The following is a 19792-nucleotide window of genomic DNA, read 5'->3' on the forward strand; positions in this document are numbered from 1 at the left end:
GCTTGTCTGTAAACCTTTTGATTTCTCCATTGTCTGAATGAGATCCTTGCCGGGTAGAGTAATCTTGGTTGTAGGTTCTTCCCTTTCATCACTTTAAATATATTGTGCCACTCCCTTCTGGCTTGTAGAGTTTCTGCTGAGAAATCAGCTGTTAACCTTATGGGAGTTCCCTTGTATGTTTTTATTTTTCCCTTGCTGCTTTCAATAATTTTTCCTTGTGTTTAATTTTTGTGAATTTGATTACTATGTGTCTTGGTGTGTTTCTCCTTGGGTTTATCCTGCCTGGGACTCTGCGCTTCCTGGACTTGGGTGGCTATTTCCTGTCCCATATTAGGGAAGTTTTCGACTATAATCTCTTCAAATATTTTCTCAGGTCCTTTCTCTCTCTCTTTTCCTTCTGGGACCCCTATAAGGCAAATGTTGGTGCATTTAATATTGTCCCAGAGGTCTCTTAGTCTGTCTTCATTTCTTTTCATTCTTCTTTTTTTATTCTGTTCCGTACCAGTGAACTCCACCATTCTGTCTTCCAGGTCATTTAGTCGTTCTTCTGCCTCAGTTATTCTGCTATTGATTCCTTCTAGTGTATTTTTCATTTCAGTTACTGTATTGTTCATCTCTGTTTGTTCTTTAATTCTTTTAGTTGTTTGTTTTTTAATTCTTCTAGGTCTTTGTTAAACATTTCTTGCATCTTCTCGATCTTTGCCTCCATTCTGTTTCTGAGGTCCTGGATCATCTTCGTTACCATTATTCTGAATCCCTTCTCTGGAAGGTTGCCTATCTCCACTTCATTTAGTTGTTTTTCTTGGGTTTTATCTTGTTCCTTCATCTGGTACATAGTCCCCTGCCTTTTCATTTTGTCTGTCTTTCTGTGAATGTGGTTTTCATTCCACAGGCTGCAGGATTGTAGTTCTTCTTGCCTCTGCTGTCTGCCCTCTGGTGGATGAGGCTATCTAAGAGGCTTATGCAAGCTTCCTGATGGGAGGGACTGGTGGTGGGTAGAGCTGGGTGTTGCTCTGGTGGGCAGAGCTCAGTAAAACTGTAATCCACTTGTCTGCTGATGGGTGGGGCTGAGTTGCCTCCCTGTTGGTTGGTTGGCCTGAGGTGACCCAGCACTGGAGGCTACAGGCTCTTTGGTGGGGCTAATGGTTGACTCTGGGAGGGACCATACCAAGTAGTACTTCCCAGAACTTCTGATGCCAGTGTTCTTGTCCCCACGGTGAGCCACAGCCACTGCCTGCCTCTGCAGGAGACCCTCCAACACTAGCAGGTAGGTCTGGTTCAGTCACCCCTGGGGCCACTGCTCCTTCCCCTGGGTCCCAATGTGCATACTACTTTGTGTGTGCCCTCCAGGAGTGGAGTCTCTGTTTTCCCCAGTCCTGTTGAAATCCTACAGTCAAATCCCGCTAGCCTTCAGACTCTGATTCTCTAGGAATTCCTCCTCCTGTTGCTGGACCCCCAGGTTGGGAAGCCTGACGTGGGGCTCAGAACCTTCACTCCAGTGGGTGGACTTCTGTGGTATAAGTGTTCTCAAGTTTGTGAGCCACCCACCCAGCAGTTACGGGATTTGATTTTACTGTGATTGCCCCCCTCCTACCATCTCATTGTGGCTTCTCCTTTGTCTTTGAATGTGGTGTATCTTTTTGGTGAGTTCCAGTGTCTTCTTTTCAATGACTGTTCAGCAGTTAGTTGTGATTCCAGTGCTCTCACAGGAAGGAGTGAGAGCACGTCTTTCTAGTCCACCATCTTCAACCAATCTGGACATCATCTTATTTTATTCAAACTGATTCCTTCCATGAAAAGTTTTCCAGTATTTCAACCTCACAGAGCTCAACTTTTTCTAAGCTGTTTCAGATGTTACAATTGAGATCTCGACCTTCGCTTCATTATTCCTGTGTTTGCCAGTCTCAGTCCACTCTTCTGCTTAAATAATAGCCTGATAAAGGAAAAGTCCTGACTTATCCATTTTTCTATCAATCACAATACTTGAGAAGGGACAAGTACAGAAAATACCCAGAAATTCTTATTCACTGGTTATACAGAGGAAATAATTCTAACCAACAAAGAAAGAGTTCACATCCTTTCAATCATAAATTTCTGTAGACTTTAAAAATAAACAATTCAGTACAATGTGATCAAACTCATAACCCAATGATCTTATTTCTGAGACTCTATCCCCCCAAAATCCAGAAAGTATGAAAATTATATGAATAAAGATGTTCATTCCAGAATTATTTACAGTAGCTTCACTTCAGATATAGCAAGGGAATGGATAAATATTACCCCATGGGAACATCACATCGCCATTTAAAATAGAACTAATAAAACTTGCTAACAATTTCTAAATCAAACATAAATAATGGTAAGTCTGAGAAGGGTAATACCAACTTGTAGGTATAATCAATTATAACTGTAAAAACACAGATATTAAAAAGGATGGAAATAATACAGATGATGATTGCTCTTATGTTCTGCTGTAAAGCTATGAGTTATGAAATTTCCTCAGTTTTCTAAATTGTTATCATTGTTGCTACATTATTTTCGTAATTAAAAATTGAAGTATTTTCTTTCTAACTTCTGTCACCAAAAATTCCAAATGAGTATAGTCTTGACCGTTAAATTTGTTCTGCTATAAATAATAATTCAACACAATGTTGGGCTGTAACTTGACTTTTTGGCACTATAATGTGAGGAACACTAACTGAAGTCTTGAAAGTCTCATTGTGAATTAGCTCTGGACTAGTTTTTTTTGTTTGTTTTTTTTTTTTATGTGGTACGCGGGCCTCACTGTTGTGGCCTCTCCCGTTGCGGAGCACAGGCTCAGCGGCCATGGGTCATGGGCCCAGCCGCTCCGCGGCATGTGGGATCCTCCTGGACCGGGGCATGAACCCGCGTCCCCTGCATCGGCAGGCGGACTCTCAACTACTGCGCCACCAGGGAAGCCCTGGACTAGTTTTAAAGAAGTATCAGCATTTCAGTATGTCTGAAGGGAGATCACTAGGAGTCCCTCCATGTATTTTGCTTCTACAATTTCATGATCCACGGTGGAAACTTCCTGGGAAAATGTTCGAGTTGCCTTGCTTTATTTAATTAGTGTGTTAAGCAGTAGCTTCCATTCAAGTACAGATAGCTGTGGAGCATGTGCTTTGTGTAAGCCACCATATCAAGAGCTGATGAGCATTAAAAAAAAAAGAACCTGTGTAGTCACTGCCATTCAGGAGATTGTAATTTAGTGTCAGGGAAAGGAAAGCCTGGAGCCAGAAAATACTGACTACAGGCTGACCATAACTGTCATAGAAAATATCAAGAAAATGCTTGGAGAGTTCAGGAAAGAGAAATCACACCTGTTTGGAGATCAACATTTCTGACAATGGATGCAGCCATAGGACTGGATAAGGGGAAAGAGGAGGAGAGAAAAAAGGGCCAAGAAGAAAAGCCTGGGAACCACTTGCATTCATGGTGTCCAGAGAGCAAGGATTCATTCCAAGAAGGCCAGGAGGGAAGAGTAGGGTTGGGGGGTGAGGGTGGGGGGAGGAACGGAGCTATGGAAGCTAAAGCAGGGTGAGTTTCAAAAGGGACCCAGTGATCATGAAGCAAAAGGGCAAGAATGTGAAGTTGGAAGCTGGAGAGGCAGGCTTTGGGGTTTCAGTCTTCAATTAGGCCACTGCTAGATCCATTTATCGGAATGGTACTAATGATATCCAAATGAAAGAAGATTAAGAAAAGAAAATTTAAGGAAATAAGAGGCATCATCTACACCAACTCTAAGGAAATTTGGTTGTAAAAGAAAGAGGAAGAAAGGGGCAAGTAAGTATAGGAGGAGGCAAAGTCAAACAAGAGTCAGTTTTTTTCACTTCATATGGAATTTATTTAGAAGTGTGTGTAAGAACATTTCTTTTTTTCTGTTTAGCAACTCAGTTTTTCTAGCACCATTTATTAGAAAAGAATTCCCATCCCATTCATAGCAATTCCTTGTTAAGAGTCATATATTATTATAGACGATGGTTTCTGGGCCATTATTCAGTTTTGGTTAGCTGTCCATTCTTGCACCCATAACATGGGGATGTAATAATAATTGCAGCATTACAATGGGTTTCAACATCTGGCAGGAGTTCCCCCTCACTGCTTTCCGTTTTCAAAATGTTCTTAGCTGTCTTGCCTGACTTTCTATTGCATTCATTCTTTTTAGGAAGTTATATTCATTTGTTTAAGTTTTTTTAAAAACAGAAAAGAGTAAAAAATCACCACTTAAAAAAGCACATATGTAAGTAAGAAGTTAAAGTTCCAATCCTCCCCCCAACACACCACTTATCCAAGTTCTAACTCCAGAGGTAAGTACTAGTTAAGAATTGATGCCCACCCATCTGATAGTTTCCTAAGTTTATACAGACATCTTATATGTAAATATATGTTGGGATAAATGCTTTCAAAGAGGGAAAGAATGTCCATACCCTAAGGAGAGAAAGGCCCAGAATCTTTTGACCTCTCTCCTCCCCTCACTCACTCTTCCTCTGGATTGGAGGGCATGAATTACCCACTTCTGCTTCTCTTTAATACCTTCTACCCTACCCCTCAACACCTGCCCATCACTCTTACTTTAGAAGTTCTCTCATTTATTGCTACTTTGCTAGGGTTTACATTCCTGCTTAAACCCAAACTTAAATGTCTCTATAAATATATCAAAATGAAATATCACTTTACCTGCCCATTGAGATGAGATCTTTAACACACTTGTATGCCTTCCAATCCTTCCCAACACCCACCAACTCATGGACTTGGTTAAAATAATATGAAATTTTAGTTTGGTCATTTAAATTTTCCTTAAGAACAGATGGAGTGACACACTCTAGGGTGACCACCCTTATATAACTCCCTCCTCTTGAGTGTGAGCTCTCATCAATAGCAATTGGCAAAGGTTAAGAGATTCTGAAGATGCTGTTACAGTATCTAATCAGTTGACTTTGAGTTAACCTTAGGTGGGCCTGACCTAACTAGGTGAGACCTTTAAGAGGGTTCAGGCCTCTCCTGGCTTTCAAGAAGCAGAATGTCAAGAATTCTACAGCTGCAAGGATATGAATTCTGCCAACCACTTGAGGGGACTTGGAAGCTGATCCTTCCCTATTTAAGCCTCAGATGAGAGCTCAGCTCAACCAACACCCTGATTCCAGCCTTGGATTCCAGACCTTGAACAGGGAATCCATTAATCCATGCCTGGACCTAGGAAACTGTTAGATAATAAAAGGGTGTTGTTTTAAGCAACTACCTTACAATAATTCACTATGCAGCAATAATAATTAATATAGTAGGCATGTCTATTTTTTCAACAGACTTTTCTTTACCATTAAATTAGTATTTACAATCATATGAATGTCATCTATTTAGGTTTATCCCCGCATGTAAAGAAGTCTGCTCAACCCTTTTCCTCCTGTTCTCCATCGTCCCCTATCTGGTCATCTTTGCTCTGATTTAGTTCCAATTTGATGAGAATACCTTGGAAAATAATTTTCTTATAGAGGGTACATGGTGTTATGTTTTCTGTATCCTTAAATGTACAAAATGTCTTTCTTTACCCCTCAAATACAAATGAACCTTTAACAACCAGACATTTTCATTGAAAAATCTAAAACACTCTTCTTCACTGTTGTTTAGCTTCATTTTAGAGAAAAGCAGTTCAATGCTGATTTGATTCTTTCTTTTTTGTGTAACTTGTACTCACTATGAAGAATCTTGTAAAAACTATTCTCAGTGTTCTTGGATTTGGAAATTCTACCAGGAAACTGCAAATTACGTATCATCTCCCTCATTAATCCTCTGGCATTTTGTAAGCCCATTCTATTTGAAAATTTCAATTTTCTTCATCTCATAGACTTCTCCCTAGTAGTTGGTTGATTCTGGTTTTATTTCCATGTGTTCCTTCTTCTTCTGCAACATCCACCATTCAGATGAAACATATCTCTTCATCTTTTCTCCACATTTCATGTCTTTTCACTCATGGTTTCCATTCCCTCATATTTTTACTTCTATCATGACATACTTCCTCCTTTTGCTTTTCCTGATCTAAATTCAATTTTGAGTGGTATACATTACTTTTTTTTACTTCCCTTCTTGAGTGTTTAGAGTTGTGGGGTTTGTTGCAATTTTGTTTTTACTTCCTAGATTTTTTTCCCCTTGTTGAGTTGCTGGTACAGGCTCCCTGGACTGGCCAGGCTTGAGGTTGGCAACCTAGGCAGAGAGAGATGATACTGGAGATTCTCCTCCAGTGCTGGACAGGCCAGTCAAATTAGCCCTGTCTACATGGCCTCCCAATTTGGGGTTCTCAAGGTTCTCCAGGTGCGAGCAGGAGCTCATTCACACACACACACAAAGGACCGGCTCAGCCCAACTGCAATCCTCTCAAAGGGCAGCCAGGATCCATGAGATCAGGAGAGTCCTTTGCCTCGTAGAGTCAAGGGCAGCACATTATAGCATGTTTTCCCTCTCTATAAGCTGAAGGGTCTTTTGGGCTCAGCTGGTCATTGAGTCCTCCATTCTCTCCAGAACCCTATCCCCTAACCCTGTGGTACACAAAGGCTCCCAGCACCGCACCCTTTCCTTAAAAACCCACATCCTCAAATGTGTCTGAGATCCCCTCCAGGATCTTGAGTCATCTCGAGTCAACTCTACCTTCTTGAGTCATCCACAGCAGGGCGTCTGTAACTGATGGAGGAAGGTCACAGAAAGACAGAAGGGGTGGAACAAGGAGCATATATGGAAGGATTAACCTTGAGCAGAATGGGGAGCATGTGGTCAGGTAATAAGGAAGGCAATAAAATTTGAGTGGCTGTGATTGCAGATGAGTTTGTAGGACAGGGCTTCTCAAAGGGTGGCACAGGCCCAGCATATCAACATCATCTGAGAACTTACCAGAAATTCAAATTCTTGGGCCCTACCCTAGACAGGGTTGGGGCCCAGCAAACTATGTTGTAAGAAGCCCACCAGCAGATTCTAACACATGCTCAAGTTTGAGAACCACTGCTCACTGGAAAACTAGAGAGATGTGAAGATGTTTACAGATTATAACCTCTCTTTCTTTCCATGAAGATGGACGTGAAATTTGTTCTATCCTATGAGTGAGTGATTTAATATGAGGCTTGAGGAAAGCAGCAAAATTCGGGAATACTCCTTGAGAAAAATGGAAGAAGGAGGTGAACAAAGCTAGGATCACAGTCCATGAATTTGTGGAGTCGCTAGGGGGTCATCATATACAGTGTCGTTTTTTATTTCTTGGTCATGACAGCATGAGCAATGCTTCAAAGCCAGGAACATCAGAGGCAGATTCAGAGTATACCCAATTAATAACTTTGTCATTCATAAAGATGAAATTTACTCCATAAAACTCTATCATAAACTAAAGAATTTTGGACTTTAAAATTTGGAAGCACGTCCACCACTACTCATTCTGTCATTGAAGAATCTCAAAATCTCTCAGTAAGCATTACTGCCCTTTCTTTAAACAGACAAAATAAAGACAAGTCGGTTGAAAAGGTTGATCCAGGGTCATCAGTCATCCAATGGCACAATGAGGATGAGCTCCCTAGGTCTCCTAATTCACTGCTCCTTTATTCTTTCCAGACCTGAGCGGACTCCCTATTGCTCAGTGCTCTGATCTTCCTAGAACTGAAATGCATGTGGATGAAGCCAGCACATCTGTCCTCACGGGAACTGGTGGAGTTTGGCTCTAAGTGGGCAGCGTAGTCCCTGAGGAGCATCAGATGTGCCAATCATAAAGCCAAGACCTGACCCAGCTTCAGCCCCTCCATCCAGGGGCTATAGGTCAAGTTCATCCACGTGCCCTGCAAACCCTCGAGGCTCACCGGAACGACCTCTAAATACAGGTGGGTCCGTGCAAAGAGAAGCAAAGTCGGCTACAATGCGAGGTCGCTGGCAGATGGATGGTATCAAGTAAGCGGTGGTGGGAGAAAGAGGTTAAGTGAAATGGCTATAAATAGAGCCTCAAAAGCATTACAAAAATCTACACCAGCCCGCGAGTCGTGACTTAGAGAAATGCATGCAAATCAGTTGATGACCCGGCGTCCTGCCACAGCGCGGCTGAGGGTGTCAGGGCTCCAGTAAAGCCACACCTGTGAGCCTGCTGGGGAGGAGATGGAGGGGCTTTCGGGACCATGCTGGCTGGGCTCCTGAGGGCTGACACTACCACCTCTCTGGTTACCGGCAGGCCTTTTTTATGAGTTCATGCACGTAAGGACTTAGAACAGGGTCTGAATGTGATCAACACTCGGTGAATGTCAGCTGTTTATCCAGAGTGACTCTGACACATGTCCACTCAAATGAACTAACATGTGCCTCCTTTTTAATGACTCATTTAATGAGAATGAACTTTTTTTCGCCAACATGTGAGACTCCACTTGCCTCCTCCACCAAAAAGCACGGCATCCTCTCCTCGTCCAGCCAGCACTGCTTTCCTCCCCCCGGATTCCATGGCTGTGTCCTCTGACCTGTGTCTGAAAGTCCACTTAATATCATTTTTTATCGTCAGCTTTTTACACATTCAACAGAGAAGAGAGTGAGGATACAAGAAGAAGGAAAGGGCAGGAGACAGATTTTTCAGTTTATCAAGAGGAAACCAGAGACTTCCAAACTGTTCTTTTCGGCCCCATACATCATCCCACTGCCAGCATCTGATTCTTGTTCTAAACAACTTCACACTCCAATTAGAGGTTTACACATGTACGTGGAGAAATCCATGACGTCACTGAGAACCCTGCTGGCACTAGTCGGCCACGTGATGCTCACCTTTGTACTCTGCCAGGCACACGCACTCATAGCCGTTGACAAGGTCCCTGCAGGTGGCGGCGTTCAGGCACGGGGCAGAGAGGCACTCGTCGTATTCCTCCTCACAGTAGAGGCCATGGTAGCCTGAGGGACAGAGAGAAAGGTCTGCAGTCAAACAGGTACCATTTATACGCACATGGGACCAGCCTACAAGGAAGGCGGTGGGTGTTCATTGGAAAGTAAGGCACAAATAGATGCGACTGAAGGAACTGGGTCTCTTGGGGTATGCTGAAATGTGGATTTCCAGAAAGGTTATGAAGAATCTATTCTTATCACCCTTTGTCATGCCCAACTATAAAACAAGTGATCCCACTGACCCACCAGATGGTCCCATTATGATGTCACGTCCAGTGGTACCGGTGAACGGGAGATGTGGGTTACTAAGTGCATCAGCTGTGGTCACAGAAGGTAGCAATAGGGACAGGACTCACAGCCAAACAGCTCCTTTCAAGGATGTGGAGCCCTTTTTCTTCCAATCAATTAGAAAAATATATCTAACTAGGGAGAATTTTATTCAAGAAGAAAAGGATCCACGGATTTCCTTTGTTTTTCAAGCCAGAAAAGAAACTCAGCTAAAAAGGCTTAACTGAACTTCCTGGCGAAATGTGGGCTGTTTTTCTTTTTGTTTGTTTATTTAAAATGACAATTATCTAAATTATAATATGTTAAGATGTGCTTAAGTTTTTTAACTATTAAAAATAGAATAATGGCAATGAAGAAAAAGAAACCAACGATTTCTCAAGAAAGATGGCTTTTACTCTCCTTTTTGCAAAACAGGTGTTTATTCTAAAGGACAAGAAGACAACATTCTTTGAGATTCACTCATGAATGTTAGGTTGTTTTTAACTTTCAAAAACACGTGTTCCTGCCAATTTGCAGTGAATCTGAGCCATTTTTGTCTGGCCCTGTCCAAACAATGAGAAACATGTGAGCACTTTCAGAAATCACCCTGCCTATGTTGGTTCTGAATTCAGATAAGCAGAAAAAATAAACGCTTGCTCAAGTGGGCACTGGAACCGTGAGCTCCTATCCAGCAACTCAGAGCCAGCCCTCGAGCTCAGAAAGTCCTGTTAGCTCAGGCTAATGCGCTGAACTGTTCTGTTTCTGGTTCCTATCACAAAAGTAGGTTAAGATCACATTTGCATTATTTCCGGAGCACTTTTCAAGTACGTTGCCATTTCAGTTGTTTTTGAACTGCTTTCCACATTTAGGCAGTGACAGTGGCCCCTCTGAGGGGAACTTGACCTTCCTGAGGCAAATACACTAGGGATTTCCATTCTTCTATCTTCCCCTACTTCTTGTAGTTTTACGGAAATAATTCCTATCACTCTTCATCAGATTATTTCAATCATCTAGATCAGAGTTTCTCAACCAACAGCAATTTTGTCCCCCAGAAGATATCTGGCAATGTTTGGAGACATTCTGGGTTGTCACAACCGGGGTGGAGGGGAAGGGGCTGTTACTGGCATCTGGCATAAGGATGCTGCAAACCATCAAACAGTCCCCCAACAAAAACCTACCCAGCAAAAATGTTAATAGAGATAGACGGAGAAACCCTGCTCTATATCAGGGATCAGCAAACTGTGGTCCACAGGCCAAATCTGCCCCAGTCTGTTCTTATAAGTAAAGTTTTATTGGGACACAGCCACACCCATCCAAGTATGTATTATTTACGGCTGCTTTCATCCAATGGTAGATTGAGTAGTTGCAACAGAGACCATATGGCTTGAAAAGTCAAAAATCTTGACTCTCTGACCCCTTATAGAATAAGTTTGCTGTCTTGATCTAGATTCACCCAGAAAATCTTTTTTCTTACAAGAGTTTTAGATATAGACCCTTATCAAAGACATGGTTTGCAAATATTTTCTCCCATTTTGAAGGTTGCCTGTTGATTGCTACCTTTGCTGCGCAGAAGCTTTTTAGTTTCATATAGTCCCACTTTATTTTTACTTTTTTTGCCTGTGCTTTTGTTGTCATATCATTGCCAAGACCAATTTTATGAAGGTTTCCCCCTATATTTTCTTTCAGGAGTTTTACAGTTTCAGGTGTTAGGTTTAAGTCTTTAATGCACTTCGTGTTGTTTTTTGTCAATTGTGTAAGATAATATAAATGGCCAACAGGTATATAAAAAGGTGCTCAACATCACTAATCATCAGAGAAATGAAAAGCAAAACCGCAAGGAGATAGCACCTCACAACTGTTAAGATGGCCATAATAAAACGAAACAAAACAAAACAGAAAATAACACGTGTTGTTGAGGATGTGGAAACATGGGAACCTTCATACACTGTTAGTGGGAATGTAAAAGGCTGCAGCTGCTACGTAAAACATAAAAAAAAGTAGAGCGATTCCTCAAAAATTAAAAATAGAATTACCATATGATCTATAATCCCACTTCTGAGTATCTATCCAAAAGAATTGAAAATAAGATCTCACAGAGATATCTGCATTCCCATGTTCATTGTGGCATGACTGACAATAGCCAAGAGGTAGAAACAATCTAAATGTCCCTCAACAGACGAATGGATAGAGAAAATGTGATCTGATATATACATACAATGGAATACCATTCAGTCTTTAAAAGGAAGGAAATCCTGTCATACGCTATAACATGGATGAACCTTGAGGTCAGGTACTAAGTGAAATAAGCCAGTCACAAAAGGACAAATGCTTCATGATTCCACTCATATGAGGGATCTCAAGTAGTTAAACTCACAGGGGCAGAATGGAATGGTGGTATATATGTGAATATCTACACTAATATGTGTAAAATGGATAACTAATAAGAACCTGCTGTATAAAAAACTAAAATTCAAAAATTAAATTAAAAGATAAATAAATAAATAAAAGAAAAAAATAGAATGGTGGTTCCTGGGGTGGAGGAGAGGGGAAATGGGGAGTTGCTGTTGAATGGATATAGAGCTTCAGTTACGCAAAACGAAAACGTTCCACAAATCTGTTGTCCGACAATGCGCATGTAGTTAACAATACGGTACTGTACACTTAAACATGTGTTAACAGGACAGATTTCAGGTTATTTGGGTTTTATCACTATTTTTATTTTTATTTTTTTGGCCGTGCTGCATGGCTTGCGGGATCTTAGTTCTCTGAACAGGGATCGAACCCGTGCCGACAGCAGTGAAAGCATGGAGTCATAACCACTGGAGCGCCACGGAATTCCCCTTATCACAATTTTTAGAATATATACACACACACACACACACACACATAGAGTTAAGTCTCTGTTGCCTTCTTCTCAGTGTGGAACAAGGATCACCAGCAGCATCTTTCTGATCGTTTTGCCCTCCCAGCAGATCTTTCAAAAATCAACTTGGAAGGATAATATATAACCCTACAAGCATCTTCGACCTCTGAATTGTGGTGTTATTTATATAGACAAAAATCAAAAGCAAATTTCTTGAAATCTTCCACAATTGTTTTTATTTTTTGAAAACAGTATCATCATCCTTTTCCATTAGCAACATGAAAAGCAAGTGAGGAAGTTATTTTACAGAGATAATTAAGCTGATGAGGTTTTTCTTCCTTGGGGGAAAAAAAATAAAGGTTTCATATTCTAAAAGTGTTTCTTTAGAGACGGTAACATTTAAATGTCTTTATGGAAATGTCAAGACACCCTTTACACTGCCAAAGAACCTAAATCGGACTGTTTGAAGAAAAAGGAATCTCTTCCCAAACAGAAGGCTTCTGTGAAAATGAGACTGCCACCCCCTGCTGGTAATTAATTCGGACAAACAAATTAGCTCAGGGCAGCCCAGGGTCTAGAAAAATTAAGCTAGTCCAAAGAATTATTTTAAAATAAAATCGAAGATCGGAAGGGTGGGGTCAGAGTAGCCCCTTCTGGGGCACTGATGTTTATCACCAGTGTTCCAATCTTTGTAGGACTTGATCCTGTATATTCAGCTCCAGTCACTTCCTTAGACTTGATAGAACAAAACAACCAACTGGATGTCGGGAGTGAGAAAGAGAGGTTAAGACGGCTGTCATGTCTAGAATGTGTGAGTAGATGATGCTGCCGTGAACACAACTATGACCAAAGGAATAACAGGTTTTAGAGGAAGTTGCCCAGTTGGATTTTGGACACGTTTAACTTGGGGCTCACGTAGCCAGGTCCACGTGGCAGTTGGGAAAACGAGCTTGAATAGCATAGAAAGAGCACTTTGGGAGCTAGATGCCTGGAAGTGATGTTGAAGTTTTCATCAAAGAAGAACATGGAGAGGAGAAAAAGAGACCAAGGTCGGATCTACGTGGATGGGCAGATGGACAGCAAGAAGCCCAATCGGGACTCGGAGCAGGGACGGAGGAAGGAGAGGGGGAAACCCCAAGGACTGTGGTCATGGAAGCCAAGAGAGGACAGGAAGCCAGGGAGGGCTGGTTAACAGTGTCAAAGGCTCTAGGAGCAAGAATGACAACTGGATAGGAGATCCGGAGGTCACTGGAGACCCTCAAAACCCTGGCTCTCAATGGGGGCTGTACTGCCCTTTAGAGGCTGTTTTGGAAATTGGGGAGGAGGACGGATTGCTTATCATAACGACTGGAGGATTCTACTAGAATTTGGTGGGTGGGGGCCAGAGATAGTAAACACCTGGAAACATCTGGGATTCCCTTGCACAAGTGATGGCCTGGCACCCTCCACAACCTTGGACTGTTCCACTGACCATTCGTGTAGGCAAAACCCTGTTGACAACCTTCGAGGCCTAGAACCTAACTGCTTTACACGTACAACAGTTTTTAAGATAAACTGAGTTTTCCTGGAACATATATACGTATATGTATTGATATACTGGGTAAATCAAGAGAAGATTGTACTAAGAGTTGTTCCCCAGTTTGGAATATCACTTCATAAGAGCAATAGCTCTTAAGTCACCAATAAAGCACACCTATATCAGCAAACAAAACAAAATAGAATAAAAATCGCCTCTTCGGGTAATTTTCTAAACACACTACCCAGAGTACCTTCCCCTAACAGTTACTCATTACAATACTCAATTGATTTCCATCACAACACTTATAAGGGTCTGAAATCATATTAACTTTGTTCTTTATCAATTATTATTTCTCTTCCTCCACTAGAATATAAGCTTGAAGGCAGAGGCTACGACTGCAGAGTTCGCAGCTGTACCTGCAGTATTTGGTACAGAAAGCATGCTTAAATGATAGCTCTTGAATTAGCACCCCAAATGCCACTGATTAAATCAATACACATTTAAGATATGCCTATGATGTGCCAGAAGCTTCCAGGTACTGTGATTACAAAACTAAATGGCAAGGTCTCCAACCACAAGGGGTTTATTGTCCGGTAGCACGTGAGTGGTGTCTGCTTCATAACAGGCCCTTTACCTGTGTTAACTTGTTTAACCCTCGTGACAACCCAAAATGATAATCATGGCTAGTCCCAATTTAAAGAGGAGGAATTAAGAGTCAGAGAGGTACATACTGGTCAGAATGGCCATCACTAAAAAGTCTACAAATAACAAACACTGGAGAGGATGTGGAGAAAAGAGAACCCTCCTACACTGTTGGTGGGAATATAAGTTGGTGCAGCCACTGTGGAAAACAGCATGGAGGTTCCTCAAAAAAACTGAAAACAGAGTTGCCATATGATCCAGCAATCCCACTCCTGTGCATGTATCTGGACAAAACTACAATTCAAAAAGATACACCCACCCCTATGTGTGTAGCAGCTATTCACAACAGCCAAGACATGGAAGCAACCTAAATGTCCATCCACAGATGAATGGATAAAGAAGATGTGAAACATATAAACCATGCAATACTACTCAGCCATAAAAAAGAATGAAATAATGCCATCTGCAGCAACATGGATGGACTCAGAGATTATCATACTAAGTGAAGTAAGTCAGACAGAGAAAGACAAATATGATATGATATCACTTATATGTGGAATCTAAAATATGACACAGGGGCTTCCCTGGTGGTGCAGTGGTTAAGAATCCGCCTGCCAATGCAGGGGACATGGGTTCAATCCCTGGTCCGGGAAGATCCCACGTGCCGTGGAGCAACTAAGCCTATGAGCCACAACTACTGAGTCTGCACTCTAGAGCCCGCGAGCCACAACTACTGAGCCTGCGTGCCACAACTACTGAAGCCCTCACATCTAGAGACCGTGCTCCACAACAAAAGAAGCCACCCAATGAGAAGCCTGTGCACTGCAACGAAGAGTAGCCCCTACTCGCTACAACTAGAGAAAGGCTGTGCACAGCAATGAAGACTCAACGCAGCCAAAAATAAATTAAATAAATAAATTTAAAAATAAAATAAAATATGACACAAATGAACCTATCTATGAAACAGAAACAGACTCACACAGAGAGCAGACTTGTGGGTGCTAAGAGGGAGGGGGGTGGGGGAGGGATGGATTAGGAGGTTGGGATTAGCAGATGCAAACTAGTATATATAGAATGAGTAGACAACAAGGTCCTACTGTACAGCACAGGGAACTCTACTCAATATCCTGTGATAAACGGTAATGGAAAAGAATACTGGGCTTCCCTGGTGGGGCAGTGGTTGAGAGTCCGCCTGCCGATGCAGGGGACACGGGTTCGTGCCCCGGTCCGGGAAGATCCCACATGCCGCGGAGCGGCTGGGCCCGTGAGCCATGGCCGCTGAGCCTGCGCGTCCGGAGCCTGTGCTCCGCAACGGGAGAGGCCACAACAGTGAGAGGCCCGTGTACCGCAAAAAAAAAAAAAAAAAAAGACAACGTGGGTACTTTAATCCTGAAATAGGTGCCCTGCCTGGAGTATACAGCAAAGGCGCTGAGCAACGTCACCCCAAAGGGCACCATTATCCCGAGTCACTGCTTCACACGGGCAGCGAAGACCACTTCCGGGAAAAACTCAAGGAGCCCCAGCCCTGAACTTCCACGATTAATTAGCCCCGCTTTCACCAGTGAGAAGTTCAAATACCTGAATTTTCCTATGTATGAAACAAAAGTCTCTTTACACTGGGCTTTTAAAAAACCTACTCTTCTCCGTTTCCTCAGCCTCATCTCCTGAGACTTACCTCTGTGCTGGATCCGGTTTCCTGCTTGGCAGTGAAATTTTGACTCACTGCTCTGTCTTTGATCCCAAACTGTGTTTTTTTCTTTAACAACTGTCTGTTCTCTTCTCATTTCCTTAGCACACAGGTGGGTGAATTTAGGAGATGCTCAGTCACAGTGGGTGAGGTGAATTTGCTAGGAAAAGTGGAATCATAGGGCAAAATAACCTTTGCATGCATAAATACAGAAAGTGGTTCTTTTCTTTACAAATGTCTGATTTGTACAAATACAAAAAAAAAAACGCCTGGAAAAATGTATTCCAAAATTGACAGTGGTTTTTGTTGGGCAATGAAACTGAGGGATTATTTTTTGTATTTTAAATATGCCAGTTCACTTTTTCTAATTTTCCACAATAGAAATATGTTATTTACTTGTGTAACACAAAGGGATAATATAGATACTTTATGGGTATTTTATGTGTAGTATCACAACTCCAAACCAGGTTGCTGATGACCAAGGGAAATGATAACTGTACTCTGTGTCTAACACTTGATGGGACAATAGGAGAACTGGTCAGATTAGGAAAAGTCTGACTTTATTAAGAGTTTTTTTTTTTTTTTAAGTGGAGATGAGGGCATTCCCATAGTGTATAGAGGGAAAAATCCAGTCTCCTTAGAAGAGGACACTTTTTGAGACACGAGGGCTAGCCATCATAACAATATATAAATGGTGACTATATAAATACACTGAATGTATGGTAGAAAAGCAAACAACCACTACTCTGAGTTAGTCCTTACAAATAGTTAGCATTCTCCTGAACAAATGAAAGGATGCATTGTAGATGACACAGCTGAATTGGGACTATGCTCATGAAGGACCTCAGAAGTCCAGAGAACCCAGCAGTGAACCCACTTAAACAGATGCTCTTGCATATCTAAAGGCGTTTTAACCTTAAAATTGCCCGTCATCTTGGGAATGATTGTAACTGTGTAGACCTAAACATTTCTAGAAGTTTCCTCTTGGCTCTGCCTTTAGAACTAGGTCACAAACTAGTCACACGAAAAAATCAATCTCTTCATAATTTTTTAGCCTTGTCTTATGAATGTCGTTTTTGGCCATTCAGGATGCTTTTGGCCACTAGAGGGTGGATTCTACCTATGATCTATATCAGCTAAAGGGAAAAAAATGTTACTCGGGAGCTTAACGAAAAGGGAAATGTGTTTTACAAAAGGGAAATATATGGCATGAGAAGATGCAAACACTTAAAGAAGAAATATTGTTTCCTTTAACAAGAAAGCTTAACATTCATCTATTTCTTTATTGTTTACAAATTCACCGATGTGCTCTATAAACATACAGCAGCTATGGTTAAAATTATCCGTGATAAAGTAGCCTATTTTTCTCACTGACTCGCTATAAAAATTATTTTTAAAAATGTAAATGCTTATAACACCATGGCTAAAGCACTAGGATTCAAGATTAAGTGTAACGACAAGATAGTATTTTCAACTTGATTTTAAAGATTATTGCGGTATGTGTGTTTAGTCATAAACAGTAAGTCACTTTTTTTTTTTTTTTTTGCGGTACGCAGGCCTCTCACTGCTGTGGCCTCTCCCGTTGCGGAGCACAGGCTCCGGACGCGCAGGCTCAGCGGCCATGGCTCAGGGGCCCAGCCGCTCCGCGGCATGTGGGATCTTCCCGGACCGGGGCACGAACCCTTGTCCCCTGCATCGGCAGGCGGACTCTCAACCACTGCGCCACCAGAGAAGTCCTATAAACAGCAAGTAAATTATTTTAATGGCATAATCTTATAACCTCACTGATTATCTAGGATGTTTATAAACACATGTAAAAATGACTTGGCTTGTAGTTGAGATGAGGTAGAGGATGAGGAGATCTGGGAAAGAAAGAGTAGGCATAAAGCCCTCACATTCTAGGGCTTCCCTGGTGGCGTAGTGGTTGAGAGTCCACCTACCGATGCAGGGGACGCGGGTTCGTGCCCCGGTCCGGGAAGATCCCACATGCCGCGGAGTGGCTGGGCCCGTGAGCCATGGCCGCTGGGCCTGTGCGTCCGGAGCCTGTGCTCCTCAACAGGAGAGGCCACAGCAGTGAGAGACCCGCGTACCGTAAAAGCCCTCACATTCTAGAGGTTTTTAGTATGAAACAAACACACCAAGATGGACACGGGGCCCAGCACAGGCAACGGATGGGTGACAGGGCAAAATCAAAGAGTAGGGTTCTAATAGGCACCTTGGAAAGAAAATAAAACCTAGATGACTATTTTCACACAAGTATGTATATTAACAAAGAGGAATTTTAAAAGGTTAAAGTACAGGGAAGTTTTTTAAATGTTTTATTCCTTTTAATTTATTTCACAAACTATGGTTAAATTTGATTTTAATTTGCTACTCACCCAGTGATCACAACATATTCTTTTGCGCTGTTTGCCCTCATGAGGGCGTGTGTCTGTGTTCATCACACTAGACGGGTGGTCCACACAGTGTGGTCCCCAGACCAGCAGCATCTGCATCACCTGGGAACTTGTTAGAAATGCACGTTCGCAGGCCACACCCAAGGCCTATTGAATCAGAAGCTCTGCAGGTGGAGTCCAGAGCTCTGAGATTCAATAAGCCCTCTACCTGATTCTGATCAGCACACTCAAGTTTGAGAATACCTGAGTTATAGAACAGCAATGCACACAACATCTCCCACCAACTTCTGATCCTCAAAAATGCGAGGAAATGGTAGGAGTTACGTATGGCAAGGGCTAGACATGGCATATGGTAACGCTTGGTAACAGCCACGGCCTCCCCTCAGCATATCAGTAAACCAACCATAAAACACGCAGTCAGAACGTGCACCAGTCACAGGCATAGAAATAAACCAAGAGTGAAACGTGCAGTCAAATAACCTGCCAGCCACAGACACGGAGACTAAACAAAATTACACGCCTCTTGGGATTTGCTTCAGGGAAGAAAGCGATGCAGAGAAATCCCACACCAACAGCAGATGGCAGATTTGAAAAGGAAGGCTAAAATGAGGGTCGGTAAGAAGGGAATAGAGGTGGCAAGCATTTATAACTTCTCGTTGTGTGACTGGGAGTCACATATACCTGTTCAGAAGAGGAGAGATAAGTCTAAATTCAGATTAGTGAGCACAATTTTTCCCCACATCCTCTTATGCAGCTTCCTTGACCCATGGGAACAACATTTTAGCTGAAAAGAACACTATCAGAAAATGGCAGACAGAACTCAGAGAAACAGAGTAGAATGATGGTTGCCAGGGGCTGGGGGCGGGGAAAACGGGGAGATGTTGGTCAAAGGTACCAAACTTCCTGTTATAAGATGAATACATTCTGAGGACCTAATGTACAGCATGGCGATTATAGTTAATTATACACTGTACTATATACCTCAAAGTTGCTAAGCGTGTAGACCTTAAAATTTCTCACCACGAAAAAGAAACAGTAATTAGGAAGGTGTACTAACACTCTGGAGGTGATCAGTCTGCAATATACACATGTATCAAATCAACACTCTGTACATCTTAAACAAGTTATATGTCAATTAAATTTCAGTCAAGCTGAAAACAATTTTTAATTTAAAAATTTTAAGAAAATGGCAATCTACAAAGATTTTTATGAACCAAAAATTGGGAAACATGATCTGACAAAGTTGTGCTGTTTCTAGTGATAACATGCAGTCTCATGGAGACACAGTTTGGTACCAAGGTGTTTGTGTGACGGAAAACAAAACTTGTGATTGGCATTCTTCCAGAAGATTCTGGTGCATGGACTCTGCGATGCAGACCGTAGATGTTTTTCCCCAGGTATGTTTACTTTCACCCTCATATCACTGGGGACATTCAAAGAGACAATGCAACAGTGCAATCTTCTAACTCTCTATTATTAGTCATGGCTATTCTCAAGTCAACATGCTGAATCTT

At 42.0% G+C, this 19792-nt stretch overlaps 1 protein-coding gene across 2 annotated transcripts in view; it reads right to left on the minus strand.

Moving 5' to 3' along the window:
• Positions 1-19792, minus strand: part of DNER (delta/notch like EGF repeat containing) — a 326041-nt gene that overhangs the window by 41416 nt on the left and 264833 nt on the right. For both annotated transcript variants that reach the window (XM_079924540.1, XM_079924541.1), the window contains exon 9: positions 8791-8913. In XM_079924540.1, the coding sequence (XP_079780666.1) occupies positions 8791-8913 (123 nt within the window). The remainder of the gene's footprint in view (positions 1-8790; positions 8914-19792) is intronic.

The sequence above is a fragment of the Stenella coeruleoalba genome (assembly GCF_951394435.1).
Source record: "Stenella coeruleoalba genome assembly, chromosome: 6".
NCBI classification, from domain to species: Eukaryota; Metazoa; Chordata; class Mammalia; order Artiodactyla; family Delphinidae; genus Stenella; species Stenella coeruleoalba.